This window comes from Pezoporus occidentalis, unplaced genomic scaffold (genome assembly GCF_034315485.1).
Source record: "Pezoporus occidentalis ecotype Australia unplaced genomic scaffold, CSIRO_AGI_Poc_V1 ctg149, whole genome shotgun sequence".
NCBI classification, from domain to species: domain Eukaryota; kingdom Metazoa; phylum Chordata; class Aves; order Psittaciformes; family Psittacidae; genus Pezoporus; species Pezoporus occidentalis.
In genome coordinates, this window is record NW_026913305.1 from 1,916,743 (window position 1) to 1,940,037 (window position 23,295).

Genomic DNA, 23,295 nt, shown 5'->3' on the forward strand with positions numbered 1-23,295 from the left:
GCAGCAATCAGATAAGAGGAATGGCCCTTTCATGCATAAACATTTGATTACAAGAGAGGAAATTATAAAAACACATGGTCAAGTCAGAAAACCAACAGAAGAACCCCTGTGGAGTTTTGCTGGAACCTCTGGATAGGTTCTGTGCTGTCTTGACATAACCTAAGCAACCCAGAGAACAGGGTGAACAGTAAGACGACCGATTTTCCTCACGATTTTAGGTAACGCGGGGCAGTAAAGATGAGAGCCAGAAGCAAATAAGGATTTTATAAGGCAGGCAAGGGCTAGCAGATGAAATTCAAGGGAGATTATGTGAAGTTATGGACAAGTGAATATAACCCTACCTTCATGTATAACAAGCTGCGATCCAAGCTGATTATAAGCACTGGTGAGATTCTTCAAATATGATAAAACGCTTACATTAAAATATTAGCTCAGTACTCAGTAGCAGTAAAGAGAAAGTTAATCCAAAGCTAAAAAGAACAACTTGAGTGTTGGGAATTGCTGGCAGAGACTAAAAGGGCAAACACTGTAACAACAACGCATAACCCATTTTACAGCTGTATTACGAAAAACATGAACTGTTTGTTTTGGGTTTTTTTTTGAGATGAGGAGACCAAAAGTGATAGATCTGAGAAAGACTTAGAAAAGAATCAAAGGAATGTCATTTTCATGAAAGGAACTATCACACGTGCTGAAATTCTCCCGCCTGGAAAATAGCTGATGGAGGGATGTGATGATGGTGTCTAACAAAATTACAGGTGGCACCAAGTCCAGCACCCAACATCAATTCTTCAACATTTCTTCCAGTACAAGGAATAGGAAACCCTAGCAAAAGCCACCAAAGCCTAGTGAAAACCAAATGAAAAGCCATGGTGCTTCACATGACATGATAAGCTGTGGGATTCACTATTATACAAGGCTGTGGTCACCAGGATTTTATACAGGTCCAAAATCAGCTGGGTTAATTCAAAGAAAAGTCCACTGAGAGTTACTAAGCAGACAGAAATGTAGCTGAATCATAAAGGATCGGTGGAGGTACTACTGTATACTAAGTCTATTCTATGAACTTTTGGATATTGTTAGCAGTTGAATACTGGGCTACCCAATATTTATATTAACTTACTATGCAGTAAGGATTCATGCTAAATAAACAGGTAAGTTAAAATACTTTTAAAAATAAAAATTTTTGTCTTCTGTTAGATTCACACTTACAAGAAAATAAGAGCATTTGTTAAAAATAAAAAGATACAACATTCTATGAAATGAATGAATGAATACAAGGACACAGAACAGTTACACATTTACTTTCCCCTCAAGATGACAAAATAGCTTTGATGAAGAAAAACACACAAACACAAAAACACATAAGAGACTTTGTCACCGTGACAAAGTTAGTTAAGTACCCAGGTCAGATTCCAAATGCTAACACAAGACTCTGATGTGACATTTCTGTAAGAAAGGCTAGCAAAATCAGTGTGTATTAGAATATTCCTACTGCTACTCTTACTAACCATTAAGCTTTTAAATGGCAGAACCTTCACTAGACTTTCTGATAGTGTTGGTTCTGACAATAGGTGCATCCTAGTGCACCTACTCTAAATAAATATTAAGTATTATTGCTGTCAGTCTCGATACACAAGTTATACAAGAAAATCATAAATCATTTCACTGAATTCTGGATCAAGAGACAGTCAGTTTCCCACTTAAGTAACTGATGTAAGGCTTGTTAGTCCCATAGCTATTTAGGTTCATGTGATGCCTAGGAGGCGGGAAGTTTGGTAAGAAGCACTGATGATCACAAACTCAGAAGTAAACTAAAAATTGCAGTTGTTGCTGCCTGCCAGCAAAGAAGTTTAGCTTGGGAATCTGGAAGTGAGAGAAACACAGGATTGTGTTTTTGTCTGGGGAAAGTTAACAGATGGTCTAAAAGAAGCAGCTTTAAAATACAACCAACAGCCAAAAAGTGTGTGGAAACAGCAATACAAGGGGGCTTTTTTTTTCATCTATTCTGTGCCACTGTTTTGTACAGCTTTGTGTAATAGCATAGTCTCAAAGCTTATAGCTTTATTCATCCAGATTACAATAATATTTTTATAACTTAGTGAAAACACTGTTATGCTGTAAATAAAAGTATTTGAAATTCATATTTACGGGATGCTCTTTTCTAAGACACAGGTCTCAAACAGTGCTGAAAACACAACTTCCACTTCATTCTGTAACACAGAATTACAGAAGGCTGCATATGGGGATTTAGTATCGTATTTTTTTTTAACTTTAAAAAAGAGCTAAGTCCCTATACAGCTAATACAAAATATGCTTTTGGATGTTTATGCTCTTGCAGAGGTGGCTCATTTACCTCTCCAGGAAAGGTTGCTAGGTATAGTAAAGACTGCTGCTGGAAAAAATAAAAGCACTAGACAGTCTCAAAAATAGGAAAAAGGGTAGTGACAAAACAAATGTTCTCTTTAGCCATGTGAAAGAAGGTTGCGTGAAGGAAATTATAACCCTATTTGATTCTTATTAATGTGCTTTCCTACTGTTCAGCAGTCAGGGGCAGATAGACCACGATATACAATTCTTGTTGTAAATGACAAACTTGTTCCAGCACACGGTACAGTACCATAAGCAAAACATGAAGTACGTCACTGTAAATCAACAGGAAAACTTTCAGAATTACTTACCTGATTTTCTTCATGGGAAACTCTCATTTGTTCTTTAAGAACTGACATTCTGGCTGCTTCTTCTTTCCTCAGTACTCTTTCTTTCTTCAGCTCAGGACTCCAGAAAGTTTTGATGCTATTCATGGAGGATCCCAGTTTGCTGTCCTTAATGTCTAGTTCTTTTCTCAGAAGATCATTCTCCCTCTGTAGTTCCTTAAGCTGAGCCTGCAAGTCTAACATGGTACTATCCCTAACCTGTCTCAACATAGAAGGAACCTGATGGTGGTGATGGTGTGAAGATGTGGTCAGACCTCCATGCTGATCAGTATAAGAAAGGACATCTGTGTGTGAAAGTCCAGCTGAAGCAATATTAGGACTGCTCCCCATAGCTGTGACTCGACCACCATACATAGCTCGATTTGTAGCCCTTCCAAGAGTCATTGTGCCCTTTGGGAAAGTAGTAGAAGCTACACCTTCATGGTCACTCAGATACATTGGTCCAGATGTTGCATAGGCTGCATTAAGGGACTGGATGTTTTCCATTGATAACGTCTTACCTGTTCCTCCTCCTCCTCCACTACTTGTTCGCCTATGGCCCAGGCGAGGGGATCTTGGCAAACGAGGAGACCTGGAGGGACTTCCTTCTAAGTTGCTGATTGTTCTTGCACTTCCATACATTTTTCTTCTACTTTGAGGTACTATTAAGTAAGAAATTAGTAACACTAAAGTTGAATATTAAATTTATAATTCCAGCTAGAAATGTTGGCAGTTTCACTGCATTCTTCCAGTAGACAAAAATCTGTTGTTCCTCTGAAGTCAGAGACCTGAAAGGAGATATTATCAAGTTAAGTAAATTTGCATCTTGTAAACTTATTTTCCAATTAATCAGCATATATCAGAATATAAAGTAACCCACTTCCTAAAATAACTACTTTAGAAATAAAGTTTAGTATACATTTTGCATTTAGGATGACTACTTAAAAATGCATCTCAAGCTAATTTTATTAAGAGAAAGCTGTTCATTTTATTCTTGCTAGAAAATATCTTTACTTAGTTTAATTAGCTTTATGCTGCAATAAAGGCGGGCCCAAAAACATATTTTACCTGATATGTTAATGGACTGAAACAACTATGTGGAATTACATTAAGAAAAAGCAAATAGCTGTTGTTAACATTAAGAACTACCCAGAATAAGATATTACATTTTCAAAAGACAGCACAGAAGTAGTAATTCAGTAGTTTTTTATATCTTCTAATAATATTAACACAGAATAGGGAAATCAGCAGGAGTTTTAATTTTTGTTTGGATTAATAAAGATTTTTTTTGATAGGAAAAAAGCTGAAGAAAGCTTGTTTCCAATTGTTCAGCCGTAACCAGCAAAGACAGTTTAGTGAAAAAAATTAACAATAAAATTAAAATAATTTTAGTGAATGTTTCCTTCTGAACAATTTTAATGTATTACAACACACTATTATTTGTTCAGTACTAGCTTGCTAACAGTTGTTGTTAATAAGCTTGAGGAAAAGTCTGCATGACACTAATCTAGTATTTCATTTAGAAAATGAGTGCTCATGAAATACAATTTTATTTCTTTGTTACCTATGAGTATCATATTATTACTTAACTACATTTGTAATTTATTTAACCAAGCAGATAGATGTGGACCAACGCTCAGTTTTCAAATTCTTCAATATTATCATTAGACATTTACCAAGTTTTAAGTAAGTTTATTAACTTTACACAGCATAAACATACAAACAGTGCTTTAGGGTTAGGCAGGCCCAATGATTTTATTCTAACAAGTCTGAACATTTCAATTTGTGGTACTATGTAAATTGATGGTCATCAACCAGATTTAGTACCATTTACTTCAAAGATAACTAGAAGAAGAACAAAAGTTGGACTCAGTCAAATCCAGTAATCTTTAACTGTACCCTCAAGGCATCCTCATTATCTATAGATATGTTATTTCCAGAGCTGCAAAACATCTGTTCTACATTTGCTGTAAAGAAAGCACTGATGCAGGAACAGGCAGAAGGATGATATGATGTCATTTATTAATAAGCTCTAGCACATTAAAGCCTCACCAATGATACTAGCGTAAACCACTATGGATATCAATGATGTCAGCAAACAAAAAGCATGCCACATTCTCCAATGACCCCTCATTTTCCCTCCACAATCATACATCACATGGCTCTCATTAGTTCTAGGAAATGCTTGGTATATTGTATGTTTTCATCAAGTTTAACAGCCAACATAGTCTAAAGCATTTTTGTTTCATTTGAATTATCATTATTGTCCTGGGTTCAGCAGTAGCAGTAATTTTTTCCTTCTTAGTAGCTGGTGCAGTGCTATGTTTTTGACTTTCAGCCTGGGAACAGCACCAGTAACACAGATGTTTTTACTTGTCACTAAGTAATGTTTACTCCAACCAACAAGCACTTTGTGAGTCTCATGCTCTGCCAGGGAGGAGGGGAAGCCAGAAGGAAGCACAGACAGGACACCTGACCCAAACTAGCCAAAGGGGTATTCTATACCACAGCACATCATGCCCAGCATATAAACTGGGGGCAGTTACCCGGAAGGGCAAGATCACTGCTCAGGTTGGGCTGGGTAGCAGTCGGCAAGTGGTGAGCGGTTGTATTCTCTTCCCTTGTTATTTCCCTTATCATTATTACTATTGGTGGCAGCAGTAGTGGTTTGTGTTTTACCTTAGTTACTGGACTGTTCTTATCTCAACCCACTGGAGTTACATTCTTTTGATTCTCCTCCCCATCCCTCCAGGAACAGGGCGATGAAAAAGGCGGGGGGGGGGAGGAGTGGCGAGAGTGCAGCTGCATGGTTCGGAGTTACAGGCTGGGCTTAAACCACGACAATAATGCTAGTGAATTAGATGAGGTGTTTCAACTACTTTTCATTGACAGTGGCCATTCTCATGAATTTTCACCTCTTTCCCAAGAGGTCACAAAAGTATTGTGTCAAGAATCACAAGACAGCCTTTCACTACACCAAAATGTCGATGTCAGTGCCACTATGGCTGCTGGACAAAAATATGAGTGTGGTATTTATTCAACATCAATAATTTGGAAACACTAAACTCTTTGTACTGCACCCAGGCTGCTCCATTAAAAGTATCTGATTTCAATGCAAACATCACCCCGGCAAAATACATCAAACAAGCTAACATTGCTCCATACACACTATACTAACAAGACCAGTAATTCCATCATAAAACATTACCCATTTTTGTCATGTAAAAACATTTTGGCTATGCATAAAGCAAAGGCAGGGGTACCTACTTCAGTGAGAAAATGTAGTTTTAAACTACGTACGAAGGCAGATACAAAGTTATGCTCTAGCAAATCTTTTCTACTGTAAGATCACCTAACTGGAGGTAAAAGCCTGATCCAACTCCTTGAGCCATGAAAGCCTCTTAAAGCTTTCAGAATTCAGCCCCAAGGGGCACACATTTAAAGGAACCAGATGTAACTTGCTGATATGTACTTTCAAATTTTGACATGAGTATCCAAATCTACCCCCCTTTTCAGTTGTCATCCAGCACTCAAGACATGACCCACAGCTTGTTTCACAAAAAACTGGTGCAACTTTTCTGCCATCTCAACTTCAATACATTGATCAAACTGTATCTCATCATGGCGACTAGGGACAATGCAATTATTTATCCTAATTCTCAAGTGCCAGCCATCCTCTGGGCAAATAACATCACTTCTAATACACTCTGAAGAATCCACCCTCATGAATTTCTAGTTTTCTGAGAAAGTTTCATAGTTCCTTCAATGAGGGTCTCTGATGAGGTGAGAGAAAATCATTTTCCTTCCACTGTCTCATAGCAGACCTTGAGCAAAACCAACTGTCTTCCAGACTGATACAATTCTCCACTTCCCTCCCTCCTCAAGTCTGGCCTGGTGAAAAACACAAAACTGTAACTATAAACGATCAATGTAAATTTAAACTGGATACAATCATGTATTTTTAGATGAAGCAGACATGATACATAGCTAGGTAGTGGAGATTGGTGCAGATTTGTTGATCCTCAAAAACACAGGTACAAGATACCCTTATGTCATTTCAGTACTGTTCTTCCTTTCCATACCCACTCTGATAAATAAGTAATTTATGCTTCTTCCTTTGAGTCACTTAATATCCTACTGAGCCTTTTCTTTATGCCTCTGATATATATTTTTAGTATTTGTTTTGCCTTTTAGAATTTATTAGTTGTACTCCATCTTCTTTTGCCTACTTGCTATGTTCCGAGAAGCCCTCAAAGCAGAGAACACTTTTAACACTCCAATGCTTTACCAATGAGCCCTACTGAAAAAGGGAATCATTATCCCCCATCCAAAGGGAGATTTAACTTCTCCCTGGACTTCCTTATTTTCATTATCATCATCAAATACTGATTTAACACTAACTTTTATATGCCTGTGAAAATTCTGAAAGCAACAGGAAAAGAGAACTAAAACACCACCAAAGAAGTGTTACCACATCCACAGCATTTTCAATTATTATTTTTAATTTTCCCCTGAAAGTATTCTAATCAAGATGGAGACCTCCAAGACCTCTACGGAGAAAGTGCAAGCAAACTGACAATATGCTTGGTTTCCTTTCTTTCATGAGCTCCTTAAGATAGCTCACAGACCAAAAACTGAAAATTCTGATGTAAGAATTTCTTACAGTTTATCTGTTTTCATTTGCAATTCATTACCTTCTACAACCTCAATTATACACACTGGCCCTCTTGGAACACCTTAAAAAAAAAAAAAAAAGGAAAGCATATGAATGCGTGCTTTTAGGGAGTTTATACATCTTAAGGACAAACCTTGAGCCTTCCTTTACGGCTGTGAAAAATCTCAGGCAAAGTAGAAGCCATATACTATTGCTTTATGGAAGAGGGAAGAATGACACCTACATCATTTTCTACTCTTCACTGCTTACACAGAGCCTTTCTAACTTCAGAAAGATTTACAGAGTTTCTCAACATATCAGGAATTGGAGGCACGAAGAAGCAATATAAGCCTCAGGGCCTCAACAACTGTCACACATATAATCTACTGCCTGTAGAAAGAAAGAGGATATCCCTTCTACCGTCTTCTCATAGAACCTGCTGACACAGAGCCATTCTAGTCAAACTTGGAAAGGGCAGGTAAGATATAGATGATTCTATCTTGAAAACTAAATTGATTTTATATTGCTCTTTCAATTATTGGGGGAATGATCCAGAAATTATTACTGTAAAGCAATCATTTCTCACCCAATGTTTCAAGGATGGTTTTGCTGAAATAAAGTATAACCTTTATGCATCATAGTGCAAGGGGTAGCGAAGGAGATAAATGGAAGGCAGTGGAAACGTAAGAATCTCATCTATGTAGGATGGGAGAGTGGAAACGTAAGAACCTCATCTATGTAGGATGGGAGAGCTGTTCAGACAAGAACAAGAGTACCCACAACTAAAGGGAACAACCCTCCCTTTTGACAGAAGCCCAGAAGTTGTAGATGTTGCAGCTGTAAGCACAAGGAGCTCAGATACATCTCATGAAACCTTTATAACCCCAAAAACTTGTGAGACAAAAAATTACTCAGATTCATTCAGTCTAGTTTGGGACAAGCTGCCAACCCGCTTGCATTTTCCTTGCAAAAGGTTATTTAGAGTTTTAAAATGCAAATCTAGAAAATATGAGAAAGAGCAGAAGCTCATCTACTTTATAGAATCATAGAATAATTAGGGTTGGAAAGGACCTTAAGATCATCTAGTTCCAACCCCCCTGCCATGGGCAGGGACACCTCACACTAAACTATGCCACCCAAGGCTCTGTCCAACCTGGCCTTGAACACCGCCAGGGATGGAGCATTCACAGCTTCCCTGGACAACCCATTCCAGTGCCTCACCACCCTTGCAGTAAAATACTTCCTCCTTATATCCAAATTAAATTTCCCCCGTTTAAGTTTTAACCCGTTACCCCTTGTGCTATCACTCCAGTCCCTAATGAAGAGTCCCTCTCCAGCATCCTTATAAGCCTCCTTCAGATACTGGAAGGCTGCTATGAGGTCTCCACACAGCCTTCTCTTCTCCAGGCTGAACAGCCCCAACTTTCTCAGCCTGTCTTCATAGGGGAGGTGCTCCAGTCCCCTGATCATCCTCATGGCCTCCTCTGGACTTGTTCCAACAGCTCCATGTCCTTTTTATGTTGATGACACCAGAACTGCACACAATACTCCAGGTGAGGTCTCACAAGAGCAGAGTAGAGGGGCAGGATCACCTCCTTCGACCTGCTGGTCACGCTCCTTTTGATGCAGCCCAGGATACAGTTGGCTTTCTGGGCTGCGAGCGCACACTGCCAGCTCATGTTCATTTTCTCATCGACCAACACCCCCAGTCCTTCTTCTACAGGCCTGCTCTGAATCTCTTCTCTGCCCAACCTGTAGCTGCGCCTGGGATAGGTCCAACCCACTTGATCTACTTGTGTCAGTACTTTCTTACTTAAAAAAATACTTTTTAATGTCCATGATGTACAACTTAAAAACTAATCATTATGATTGTAACTTTAACATTTTGCCTTGGAAACAAAATTATATAAAAGGATCCAGAAAACTAAGCATTCATTCTCAGTGGGAAGGACGGAAGAGGCCAGACAGACCAAACACACCCATGCTTTCATCAGCCTTGTAAATCCCAGCAAATAAGAAATAGTCTATTCCACACTAAAACACCTTCTGCTGGCTGTTCCAACTTAGGTTTAGCTTACTTTCCACATTTCTGCTTCATCACCTGCACTCTGCAGACAATAACATTCACATTATCCACATCACTTAAGTCTCTGACACTGTAATTTTATTTGCCTTTTAACTATCTATTTTTATGGAGACTTAAAACATAGGATTCTAATACAATGCTAATAGAAAGTCTGTCTCAATTTAATTTCCAAATGCATTACTTCTACATATAATCATAGTTTCATTCAAACACTGTCTTCACAGAACCCCATCAGATCTGGTTTTCACTGGTCACATACTTCTACAAAAAAATAGTTTTCTGCATTGTATCTGTCAATCTTTTCATGAAAACAAAAGAATTGTGTGGAGGCATTGTAGTTTAGCTTCAGAACAGACTGGGAGCTATCTTGCCAGTTTCCTGAGCTTTGTGCATCAAGATGGTTCAGAAAGAAAAAAGGAAACTAGATCTTGCTAGAAAAAAGCCTGTGGTATCTGAATAAGTTTTAATGAAATTATAAAATTCCTCCTTCATTCAGTTCAGAAGAATAGGTTGTTACATTCTATGTCTCTCTGAGCCTAAGCTGCCCAGCAGTTTCAGATCAGTTATTCCAAACCACTAAAAACAGGCAAGAGTTTAAACTTTGCTACCAATTCTGCACAAAGCCACAGTGCATACGAAGCTCTCACCAGTTTCACATTAGAGGTTTCACCAACAAGCAGGTAGGTGCTAGACAGCACAGTGGGGCTAATCTCACAGCAGATTTAACAATGCTACTGAAGAGGATCATCAAATCAAAGTATGCTGAAAAACACCAAGAAACAGAAATTTTCAATAACCAGATATAGAGCCAGAGACAAACCTTTCCTCATGAGATATTCCCATGACAGAAAACATAACACAAGCAAATATTCACACTGTGCTCAGGAAGCACATTCACTACTAATTCTGAAGTATCATCTTGACTGTACAGAAATTATTCCTCATATTAAACAGCAGCCAAACACCTTTAGTGAAGGATAAATTGATTTGAGTTCCTCCTTCTGTTTACTAGGGATTTATTTTTTGCAGTTTGGTTTAGTTTGGCTTTTTTCCTCAGACTAGGGCACCCTGTTAGTTTCATAAGGGTCACTGTTACTGTTTCCTTGTCATCAACTGATGACCAGTATGTGAGCATGGAGCTACTTTCTGACTTTGTGTCAATAAATTTTACATAGTGACTCTTTACACCATCTTCATAGGCAGACAGAGTTGGGCCAGGACAGACACCAAGATGGAGAGAGAGGGTAAAAAGAATCCTGACAATTATGCTTAGAGGGTCCAGGCCTGATTTAGACTTTCTGTGCCTCCTTCTCTGGCCAGAAGCACCTAGTCAGCAGTACATTTGAATATTAGGCACATACTTGATATCTTTGCACAACTATTTGCCAACAATAACACTCAGCCAAGAGCTCAAACATCTGTAATACTACGAAAAGCTTTAAAGGAACCCCTTCCTTACAGCTATCCTCCCCAGATAACACACAGTGACAGCTAAGTGAGAAAACTATCAATCCTTTTTTTTTTTTTTTTGGTACTATACAGCTCCCCAGGTATAAACCAAAAGCAAGAAAATAAAATAAGAGATGATGTAGAAGACAAAGGTCTGCACCAGGACACATCTTTCCTGTATTTTGAGACACCACTAGAAAAGGGAGATTCACAGAAAACGTTCTGTTCCATAAACACATGTCCTGGCAGACAGTAAGGATTTTACTAAAATAATCATTTTAATACTGTCACCAAAAAAAAAAAAAACCTCTGTATGCCCCTGTATGCAGAAGTCTAGGGATGCAGGTCTATTTAAAGTAGTGACCAAGAGCCAGAAATATTTCATTTCACCTAGCTCTTCGACTGCATTAAAAGCAGCTCAACACATCCTCATAAAAGAGAGCATTCTGTTCTTTGCATGTTTATTATCTCTGCCAATGTGGAGGGGGTGGAAAGAAACAACACAGCAAGCTGATGCAAACTAGATACAGAGAACCAAAATTTATTGTACAGTACACACCCTTTCTTCATTAATCTGAGCAGCATGGCATGTCTCATTTTAATAAAGTAGAAAAAAAGAATGAACAAAATGCTGGTTCATGTAGGGTTAGTACAAAACCTGCACTGGGTTTTTTAGAAGAGCAAAGTAATTATTTGTTCATACTTATTAGTCTTACCAGACTAATCAAATTACTTATCTCCCCTGGTTTTAATCATAAGAAAAATCACCTATTTCTGGCTATTACTCTACTATTCCATAGAAGTTTGAAAAACAAAATATACGTAACTTTAAAAACAAAATCATCATAATTGAAGTGCCTTAATGTCCCGAATCCAGATTTCTAATGTCAATCTAAGTCTTGCTACAGCCTGTACAACAAATTTTCTATTTACTTGTCAATAAACATTTATCTGCTTTGTCTTGTAGTTAGTTATGAAAATAGTACATACATAGCTGTGTATAAAGTCAGTTTAAAAGTCTGTTTTCAAGTTGGTCATGTCCCTGAACATCCACCAATGCTAAATGAAACTATGGGCATTTCTCACCTCACAGGAACAGTTCATCACACATGCATGTCTTTCATTTTTATTTCATACAAAATGAAATGGTATGTGAAGGAGAAAATAGGAATGGCTGTTGAATATGCATCCTAATAATATATGTGGAAAATAAAGCTGTCAGGCATTCTAATGTCATCAGGTACAGTGACAGTAATGAGTACTTCTCATGCAATCAGAAAACTCCAGCAATGGAAATATTTGCTCAAAGTGCAGTATTAAAAAGTATTGAAAAAAAAAGCACTTCTGACTGAATTATCAGGACTGTCAATTCTATTACGCTCCAGCAGATTTAGGCAAAGAGTCAACAATACCTTCTTAATTCTCTTGTATACAAGTTTCAGTTTTAAATAAGGCTAGCATCCAGTACAGGTACTTCTTCCAATGCACTGACTTTTTCCTCTTTATTACAAAGTTAGAGACAGTGTAATTGTTTCAAAACACTTTAAAAGCATAACATTAATTAGAAACATGCTTTAAAAGAAAGTTAAGATTAAAACTTCACCAACACCTCCATTACTTTGTATTTTCAAAGTTAAGTCTCTGTTGTTGAAAAACCAATTTTATCTCCAACACTTCCACTAAAGGAATTCTTTCCTACACTCCTGCATGTGACAAAAGAAAGTCTCTTTGGGACAAAACAGTCTCCTCTCCTAAGGGAGGCAAGAATTTAGGGTTTATTTTATTTCATTTTTCTTATGCTGTCAAACATTAAAGACCTGAAGCCAGATCATTAAAAAAGGCTTTTATAGCCAAGCAATGGCAGAGCCATCACATCTAATTTAATTGGTTTTGCCAGAGAACACAGTCTTTATAAAAAGCTATAGGGCAGTGTATCTGCCAATTCTGGGCAAGCAGAAGTACCACCTGCACGCAGCTTCTTTTCCAATGCAGACTATCACTATCCCAGTTTATTCCGATTTAATGGTCCATCAACAGAAGTAGGGACGCTTAGCATCATCCTTTGTTTAAAACACTAAGCACCAGCGTTAAGAGTGTCGTTAAGAGCTTCAAAGCTGCAAGGTAAAATACCCCCAGTTAAACTGATCAAAGGTCACAGTCCTGAGCTAATTGTTCCACTGTATTGCTATTCACCTGATCCCTCTGCAATTTTTAACGTAAAAATCCCAATTTTCATTGGAGGAGGAAGGGCGAATGGTGCTAATCACAGCAAGGGATAGAAACACATACATTCCAAAACACTGCCTGCACCTCTAGGGTTTTTTTCTTAGACTTGTCAGGATACACAGATATTTCAAAAGTCTTGGCAAGCTTTCATCCTTCCAAAGAATTCCTAACATTTCAATCTTAGCAGGGATGCAGGTCTCTCTTACTAAATTCCTTACCCAGCTCTGTATTCATTGGACCTTCCATCCTGCAACTGTTAATCACTTGACTCTTATTTCTTTCTCAATAAGAAATCTCATTTATCGATACAAGCCTACAATTACAAAGTCCAGTCTTTTGTGGAGGATTATTCTAAGGCACCAAACAGTACTCTTAGTTTAGTACCTATTAAACAACAACAGGCAATGAAAAAATTAACTGTCTTTAAGTTTTTACTAAAATAGCTTTCTTCTGGGAAAAATACCAAAACGTAAGTAATCCTGAAGAACAGTATATGCTTTTAACAATTATTCCTAAGGATCAGACTTTTGCTTTGCTGTTGCCAAAATTCACCTGACTTAAATAACTATCTAGCAGTTTACAGAAACACTTTGTGTTGAATTACTTTTGCAAAGTTAAAGCTTAAAATTAGCATGATCTAAGAAAACCTGGAAGTTTTCTAGCAAAAACTGGAAGACCATTGTCCTTTCTGTTACTTCTAAATTTAAATTGTTATGCTAATGACACTGAGTTGCAATTCTGACAGAAACCTCTATTTTTCTTATGGAATAATTATGTGCATTTATTTTTTTCTATTCACATACTCTGGACTAACAGAGTCCATTCTGAGTGTAAGCAACACTTACTCACGAATACTACAGCAGAAGCTTGTTACATCAACTGTTATACCATCATCCAAGAAGGCAAAATGTGTTAAGGATCACTCCAAAGATCTGGAAATGAGGAACCAATATGGCAAGCTGCTTGATGCTTTAGACGTTGCAGAAAGAGCACTTATAATTCAGTTTGTGAGAAGACCGTATCTGTATTACTTTTGAAGATCACACAAGAGATTCATAAAAGTTATAGTTTTATTTCATAAAAGAATGTTTTTAATGTTTTTATGTATGTGTGCTTATACTAAAGACATTGCTTCAAATTAAAAACTTCTGTAAACACTGTGCAACACCTATTATCTATTTCCCCCTGCTGTACATGATAGTAAATAAGGCCATAAGAGATTCACAAGACACAATATAGTCAGTCAAATGCTCAGAAATGACAGAAAAAAAAATATTGTATCAAGCAAGTATTTCCTTACAAATTTAGTTCACAGTAGGAAAAGTCACACTTTCAATGCATCAGCAATATTTTGATAATAAAATAAACAAAAAGGCCACAAACTTATTACACATGTTCAACCAACATCAAACATCTATACTGTCAACATTCACACCAGTCTTTGAAACACAAGGCTGTTTACTTGGTAACACACACGTACACTAAACATACATTAAACACTGCAATTATTCAATCAGGAATAAAACCTAGGAGCTGAAAATAAAAGGAAATTGAGTTTATCATTAGACCTGTAAACTTGTCTATTTTCATAGTAACTATGTTCAAGACTATTCTGTCATTTATATTAATGTAATACGTTTCATTTTAAGATGCATTTAAAACTCATAAGCCTACCTTAGAAATAATCTGAGATACTTCTACACAATGGAGTATTTTTGATTGAACTCACAAAGTCTGTTCACATGAATGTTATTAAATACAGGCTTATATATTTGCAAGCAAAAACTTTTTTTTTAATACAAAGCTTCCATTCACATAAAAAAACAGAATAGTCATATGATCCGCTATTAAGACTACCTGTGTAACTCCCAGATTTTTCTTAATACTTAAATATTGGGATATTTACAATTTAGCAAGCCTAAATATCTACTATGCAGTTTACATTTTTTTTAATATTACACATATTTGTGCATTCAGCATGCTTTGAAGCTATCAGAGCTGAAAAGCATGCAGAACATCTCCCTGTTCTCTTCACTAGGTTATAAGAGTATGCACATGTTTCAGGACCACATCAAAAAGAAACTGGTTGCGCCTCAACCACATTAGATCAATGACCTCCAAGGAATTTACAGGCTCTGTCAGTAATGCAAGTGATTTAGCAGATTATCTCTTGATTCTGCCCCAAAACCATTAGAAGTCACTGCACTTCTGGAATTACCTTTTTACTTAATTATTCACAGAGAAAATTAAGAAGTGTTCCCCAGTCTCCTGGCTGTTGGTTAACAACTTCATAGCAAAAACCAATCTTCCACCTTTATGCCAACACTGAACCCATCTTAGCTTCGCATGATCATGCCAACTCACAAGTGCAATTTACAAGTCCTTACAGGCATCCAACATGAACATTTGATATTGATGACAGGTGTTATTGTAACTATTTTCCTTAAGGAAAAACAAATCGAGCAGATTTCAAATGAGGTCTGTGAAAGAGATATGTAAATGAAAACAAAGGTATCTCATGACTGCCAATGCTTAGCCATCAAAAATAAAAATGCTTTACACAGCAGACTGTCTTCCAGAGAAGCACCTGAGAGTACCCATTTCTCACACTATTGTTGCACACTTGTCAACAGAGAACTGTGCTTTACCATGTCATATCCGTCCACTGATCTGAATTGTTCAAAGAACGTGAGTGGTAAGAACTGTATTTCAACAGTGTATTTTGAAGAAAATTATGCACTACAGAAAACTGCGTAACTCAAAGCTCACACAGAAGTAACAGACCTATGCTGTTTTACAAAGTCATTAAATGACTGACATTGCACATATCACAGACATAATGAAACCTATATCTTATCAGACTACCTGCAAATTAATCGTACTGACCATGAAAAGTGCTTACTTAACGATACTGAAAACTGAAGCACCATAAGCACAGTCTCCAACAGCATTCAACTCATATTTGACAAAGAGAAATCTGTTCCTGAAAATTCAAGTCCTGTGGTCTCCAAGTCCATTCGTTATTCTTGCAATGAGGCAATCCAAATGGATGCCAAATAGTGTAGCCACAAGTACGGACACAGTAAATCTTCTTTAGGAATTGGAATAAAGTCACCAACGTATTCTGTTAGCCTCTCAAAGTCAGTAGAACAGTACACCCATGATACCGGGAAATAAAGGGTTAACATTGTGCCTGCTTGCTTAAGCAATCACTGTGCTTGGTGAAGCAGAACCCTAGGAGTCAAAGTTGCTAGAATGGTGAAGCAGAATTGTAGGAGTTATAGCTGCTAGGCAGAATTGTAGTAGATAAGATTCATAGCTTAATATTTAAGACATTGTCGTGGTTTAAACCCAGTCAGGTAATTCGTTCGCTCACTTCCCCCCCTTTCTTGCCCTCTCCCTGCTCTCGGAGGGACAGAGAGGAGAATCGAAAAGAATGCAACTCCCACGGGTTGAGATAAGAACAGTTTAGTAACTAAGGTATAACACAAATCACTACTGCTACCACCAGTGATAATAATGATAAAGGAAATAACAAGGGAAGAGAACACATCATCTCACCACCAGCCGACCGATAACTCGCCCCCCCCAGCCCGACCAAGCTCTGACACCTCCTCCAACCCTGCAGTCCCCCAGCCCTTCCGGCTAACTCCCAGTCACATCCTGGGCATGACGTGCTGTGGTATGGAATACCTCTTTGGCTAACTTGGGTCAGGTGTCCTGTCTCTGCTTCCTCCTGGCTCCCCCTCCTCCCTGGCAGAGCATGAGGCTCACAAAGTCCTTGGCCAAACCAAAACATCGCTTGTTATCAGCTCTGTTCCCGAGCTGAAAGTCAAAACACTGCACTGCACCAGCTACCAAGAAGGGGAAAAATGACTGCTACTGCTGAACCCAGGACATACATTCTTGTTCAAATAGTATCTTTAGAAAGAAAAGGAACAAAAGATAGCCAGAGTGACAAAATTTACAAACTTGACGAGTTGCTGCTTTAAGATACATAAAACTGGCTTGTACCGAACCTGAGGTTTGGACAGGAGCCAAAACCCTACTGAGTCTGCATGAAAGCAAGAGGCTACTCGCAGTGATGAAGAAGAACTACAGGCCTTCATCCTCACGACCCCCTAACGACCACCACCAGGAGGCACTGCACAGGCACACCAATGGGACAAATGCCAGAAAACTAATTATAATACTAGACAGGAATAGGTTTTGCACATGTATTAGGCACGAAGCAATTTCATGTTTAGGTAAACATTATAAGTAATATAAACAAACTGAGTGGCAAAGGGGGGCGCAAATGTTTTTGGAGGAGAAACCCCCATGTGCCTCAGCGCTGAATAAAGCATACCTACTTTACAACTCTAAGTTGTGGAGTCAATCTGCATGTCACTCAAAAAGTCAGCATTCAGATCAAGTAATGTGGGCTATTTTCTTGGAGGGAAACTGTCCCACATGTTACCAAAGCTCCATGCAACACCTGATCTGTTGGACTGAATTCAGGAAGGGCAGACACTTTTGCTACATTTCTTTCACTTCCTTCCAAATAAACTGCGCATCATCTCCAGCAAGGCAGTCATTACAGACATTGCTTTCTTTAGTGACTTCCTACCTCAACTCCACAGTTACCTCTGTAACTGCAACACACCATTTATAACATTTATCTTTGATATCTTTACTCCTTTCAACATTCCATGGCATTTTCCACACAATTTAAAGTATTTTTTGAAAGTTTAAACTCTAAAATAAATCTCTCCATTTTCTATTTGTGTAGAACTTAGCTACTGGATTCTACATCTGCACTGTGACTTCAGTTACAGGGATAGATAAGAAGCACAACAGAGTGAGAAGCTTAAAAAAAAAAAATACACAGTATTTGTTGAAAGTGGAATACTTTAACTAAATTAGAAGTACATCAGTCATTAAGGAAGCCCCTTGTTAATTAGTCAGAAAGCATTTCCAGTGAATGCCCATCTGCAAGAGTTTCCAAGGTAGTCCAGAAAGTTGATAACCCTTTCAAAAAACCACTCATAAAACCTCTCAGTAAGGCTAAGGCTTTGCTAAACATCCAAAACACCAAAGGCTCCCACGCACACAATCACAATTTGTAACTGATATGTACCTCAAATGTAGACATATTCCATCTGCCATCCTAAAAGAACAGAAATTCTGAACTACACTTCTCCATTATTCTTATTACAAATTAAGAAGAATGTAGTGATATATAACTTTCCAAACATGCAAACTGTCCACATTTCAAAGTCTGCATTTCTAATATTGTGAAGGAATTCCAGGTCTCTGTGAACAAAAATGATGTGACAGTAATGGAGCCTTATCCAGGCAGTATTAATGTTGCAGAATAAGTAAGCTGAGGCAACCTTACCATTGCTAGGTACATGAGTCACTCAAACTAAAACATCATAAAAATATTTCACAGCAATCCTAAAACTGAACAAATATAAACTCGCAAGTAAAAGAGCAGTCACATAAAAAAATATAATCAGTATCGCAGTAATATTTCCTAGGTGGATCTGACTAATCATCTCGACATATATCCCAGGCATTTTGCAAACTAAATTAAACTGAGAAGATAACAAATGCATCATAGTGGATAAAAATATATTAAACAACATAAGAGATACAGGTGGGAGAACATATGTTGCCTTTAGAAGTGATACACAGGCTGGTTGCTTCACCCTCTTTGAGGGGTGAAAAACCCACTCTTTTCTGTTAGTCATCCTTCAAAGTTCTGCAAGAATCGTATTTCTAAAGCAAGAAAATTAACATGCGCATTCTTCTAAAAAACATGCATGCTGACTAGCTAATTCTCTAAATATCAGGTATATACACGCTAAGATGGCAGCATGTGCTCACCTGATATTTTGCTGATAAGAACATTGGCCCCTCCTTCCTTTGCCACCTTTCCACAGTCTTCAGAGCAGGCAGGAAATAAGAGGGGCCATTGGCATGTATAACTGTACCTTAAAATCACCATTCATCAGAATTGGACTACCAGTAAGTTAGGGGAGTTGAAAAACTATCTACAGTACACAAAAGGAGCTGGCTCTCCTCCGCGTCTTAAGTGCGATGCACATAATAAGGCATTCAAGCACTAACAGAAGGTAAAAGGAGGTCAGTGCTCAGGAAGATCAGACACACACAATTTCTAAGGCAAGGAGCTCCATTCTGCACAGTAGGATGGGAAAGAACAAAAGATGCCTCTGCATGCCAACTTTCTCCTTCATGCTTGGGAAGGAAGAAAACCATTTCAGTAACCAAATCCCACCTACTGGAAAAGGGAAACATCTTAGTTGAAGACAGAAGACACTTCCTAGACATAAACCCACCTTCATGGAATAGGAATAAAAAAAAAAAAAACCAAACCACAGAATCAGAAAGCCAAAGCACATGATCTCAATGCTAGAGCAAGGAAGGAAAGACAGTATCATCTTCCACTTTTCAGGTAGACAGCGGATCAGCCTAGGTACCTCACCAGCCGAGCGGGATTAAAACAGGAGCTAAATGTAATGGAAGCCAAGTCTCCTCTAAAACTATCTGAACACACTTTCTCCAATACAGCAACCACCTAAATACAGATCCCAGCATTACCCTTCAAAATTATTTACTCCAACTGTTTCCTGGAGTCAGCGATTTTACTATCTATTCTCAAGTACACAAATGGCATTTTTGAAAGAAACTCAAAACCAGTCCACATACGCGATTTCTCCTTCACCAGCAAAATGTTATCTCCTTCCCATTGCATTCGAAATGAAGTTTCAAATTTGAAGACACAGTACAAAATTAACTTGCAATACAAAAACCCAACAAACACAAAATCTCTCAGTTCTACAGTGGAAGGTCTACCCCACACTGCATGCACTTGCAAGAGGAAACAGTTTCCTTGTAGTTTAGACATTTAGTTTAAACTCGAGCTGTAAAGCCATAAACCTCAGGGGCTGCCCCTACCTCATTAATCCTTTGGAAGAAGAAATCAAGTTCCGTTCACCTGCAGGACAGAAAGTCACTTCCCCCCACCCAGTTTCCTCTAGGACAAATGAAATTGCTAACTCACTGCAATGCCTTTGAAAACTGCTTTACACGGAGACTTCAAACAAAAATAACAATAATTGAAAAATTTCTCTTAAAGCACTCAAACAGATGTGGGAATTAATTCTCACACCCATGAAGCTAAGACCTGGAGTGGAAGTTTATTGCTTCAGGAAACTGTTAAGGTTTTCGCACAGAAATACATTCCTTAAGGGAACTGGCGAAACTTACCATTAAACACCCCCTGAGGGCAAAAGAACAGACCCTAGAAACTGATATTTGCCTCTTCATATTCAGGAAAAGGAAGAAGCCAGGAAATGCACTGCTCAAGCAGACGAGACCGTGAAGGGACAGAGGCTAAGAGAGCCTTCGCTCTTCCACAGAGCAGGCAGAGCACACACCAGCAGCACGGCACCGCGGCGGCTGCCCGGCCCCGCGGGGCGCTGAGGGGAAGCTCCTGAGGAGCAGCCGGGCCCCTCAGCCCCCGCGCGGGCTCCTGCGGCGGACGGGACCGCGACCATCGGGCTGCGCGCGAGGCACGCGCCGGCCCCCGCCCTCCCGCAGCTACGGGAGATGGGGCGCGCCCGCCCCGCCCGCCAGGGATGAGGGGAGCGGAGGGGCGAGGCCGCTGCCTCCCGCCCGCAGCGAGCGGCAGGGGCAGCCGAGCGCGGCCACCTCCCTCTGCCAGGGCCTGCCCGCAGCGAGGTAGAGAGGGGCTTTAGCCGAGCAACAGCGGTGAGGGCTTGGGGAGGAGGAGGGGAGCCTTCTCTCAAGAGAACTGAAGTAAATCCCGCTGGGAGAGGGGTTGCTGTGGGGGTCCCGGGAGGGACGCAAGTGGCGGGAGGAGGCGCCGCTCTGACACAGCGCCTGCATAGGGAGTTGGGCCAGGTCGGGCTTTCTCAACTGCTCGCTGAGGAGAAGCGAGATGGGGAGGACAGTCCGAAGCCCCTCCTGCCCGTGGGGCTGGGAGACGAGCGACCGTAGGGTGAGAAGAGGCTGAATCCAAGCTGTGGAGTTGTACGGTTTACCAAGGTGGGAAAAGGGCGGTAACTGCTCTCCACAGCATCTTCCCTCAGAGCAGGGCAGCGAGAGGGGGAGCAGGCTTGAGACGGAGGAGGTTTTACATCTTCAGCTTCGCCACAGGAAAATGAAGGACCAGCGGAGAAGCGACTTGATGGAAGGGGGAGGACAGACCTTCCCCCTTCTCCGCCCTCCGAAGGGGGGAGCTGGGGAAGGGCCTGCTCGTTCTCGGAAGAGCTGCCTTAAGGGATCGCGTACGAGGGGCAGCCCTGGGCATGCACCTGGAGGCATGGGAATCGGCAACAGAAAGCAAATACCAAACAAATAGTTAAGTGAAATCACTGATTTAAAAAGCCAACCAGAAAACTAACCCTGACAAGTAGGATTTGCCCTCCTCCTGACTGCACTTATTGGCCGTGCTTATTTGCAACGAGCTTGGATCTGCCAATGCAAGTGGTCGGTTGCTGTGTCTATCAAAAGGGAAATATCAGTTCGCCGCTAAGGGAGTAGATTCCCATCCATCCATCACAAGGCTTAGCAGGTAGCCGCCTAGAAATCAATCACTTAATAAAAAAAATATATATTCTTTCTCCATCATATTACTACTCTGGTAGTCTCTGCAAAACAGATATGTAATCCTTGATGGATATATGTGTGGATTTTATCATATGCATCAGTCCCAACCTAAGATGATCTTTAAAAAATAATAAATCACACAGCATCATAAATGAGGCACCCCAATAAGTATCCATTAATTATATAACTGCAAAATAATACGTTAGTTTCCCTTCACCAGCCACTAGAAGGGGACAGAAATATCCCACTTTCTTCCTGACACGATTTTAAAACACCAAACATGATCCAGTATTTAGGTATAAAACTAGAAATTTTTAAAGCTGATCAGTTCTACCCTAGAAAACTTGAACAATATTTTAAAACACTGGGCACAAACAATGAGACTCTAATGCCTGCTTTTAATAGAAATAGCAAGAGAGGTTTCTGGTTAACGATTCTGTAGGGAGAGGCACTCTGTTACCAGAATAAGATGTGCACTTGGTCCCATTTATTACACTGTATTTCTGAAGCAATATAAAAAGCCTGTTCTGCAAATTCATTTCTAGTTTCAGCTACCAGACAGCTGTAGAAAGCAATATATTGCAATTTCCTTAATCACAGTATATTTGCAGTAATGTATTACAGCCATATTCCTGTTTATGCGTCTCACCTTTCAAATCATTGCCTCTGTGTCTCGTCCTCACATGGATTTTACAACATCACGTTTAGCTGACACCTCATTTGCTCGGAGGAAGGAGGCAGCAGGGCGAGCCGGAGCAACCGAACACCCGCGAGGGGAGGAAGAGGGGACCTGCTGCAGCCGGGAGAGGCTTGTGTGCTCCTGTCCCTTGTCTTTCCGTCCCTCAGCGAGTCTCCCCTCAGCGAGTCTCTCTCAGCCAGCTGCGAGCCTTGCCTCCCTGGGCTGCCAGTCCCTGACTCAACATTCCCAGCATTCCCGAGGAGCCGGGGCTCCGCCAGCGCCGGGCAGCCTGCCGCCGGGGGCAGCAGCAAGCTCGCCGGCATCAGGCGGGCAGCATTGGCAGCAGCAGCACACGTACTGCAAGCCCATGGATTTCTCTAAGCATTTGCCTCTGTCCATTCATTGCAAACCTCTGGGTTCCAGTCCCCACCCAGAAAACGTCTGAAAGGAAAGTGTGTTACTCATTGTCAAATGGCCTAAAAATACACCTGTGCCTGCATAGAACTGCAGAGGCAAAATTGCTTCCTTGTCCCTGTTCACCAAAGACCAAAGAAGCTCAAAGCCAGCTGCATAAGAACATGCATCTAAAATGCATTACTGTATGTGCCTGCATACACAGGAAAAATAACCCCAACTAAATCTATGTTCTGGCTGAAGTGCACAAATAATTAAGACACTTGTTTGTGTTTAAAAAAAAAATAGTATTCAGTAAAAGAGGTTAAATATGTGAAGCCTGAAAGCCTTTTCTCATCAGAAAACTACATTAAATACTCCTGATGTTGTATTTATTTAGTTTTATATTAAGGAGAGCGAGGGAAACGTCTATAAACATCACTAACTTCTCATTCTAAGAAATTAGGGTTTT

General features: G+C 39.7%; 1 protein-coding gene across 16 annotated transcripts in view; it reads right to left on the reverse strand.

Annotated features, from left to right (window-relative positions):
• Nucleotides 1-23,080, reverse strand: part of ERC2 (ELKS/RAB6-interacting/CAST family member 2) — a 495,639-nt gene extending 472,559 nt beyond the window's left edge. For 15 of the 16 annotated variants that reach the window (XR_009963211.1, XR_009963210.1, XR_009963207.1 and 12 more), the window contains exons 1-2: nucleotides 22,401-23,080; nucleotides 2,682-3,484 (exon numbers count right to left, since the gene is read on the reverse strand). Coding sequence is in view for 3 of the 16 variants with exons in the window: in XM_062610712.1 (XP_062466696.1) it covers nucleotides 2,682-3,338 (657 nt within the window). In the remaining 13 variants the exon portion in view is untranslated. Of the gene's footprint in view, nucleotides 1-2,681; nucleotides 3,485-20,074; nucleotides 20,139-22,400 lie in introns of those variants that run through there. The other variant, XR_009963202.1, reaches the window with a different exon arrangement.
• Nucleotides 23,081-23,295: the final 215 nt, after the last annotated feature.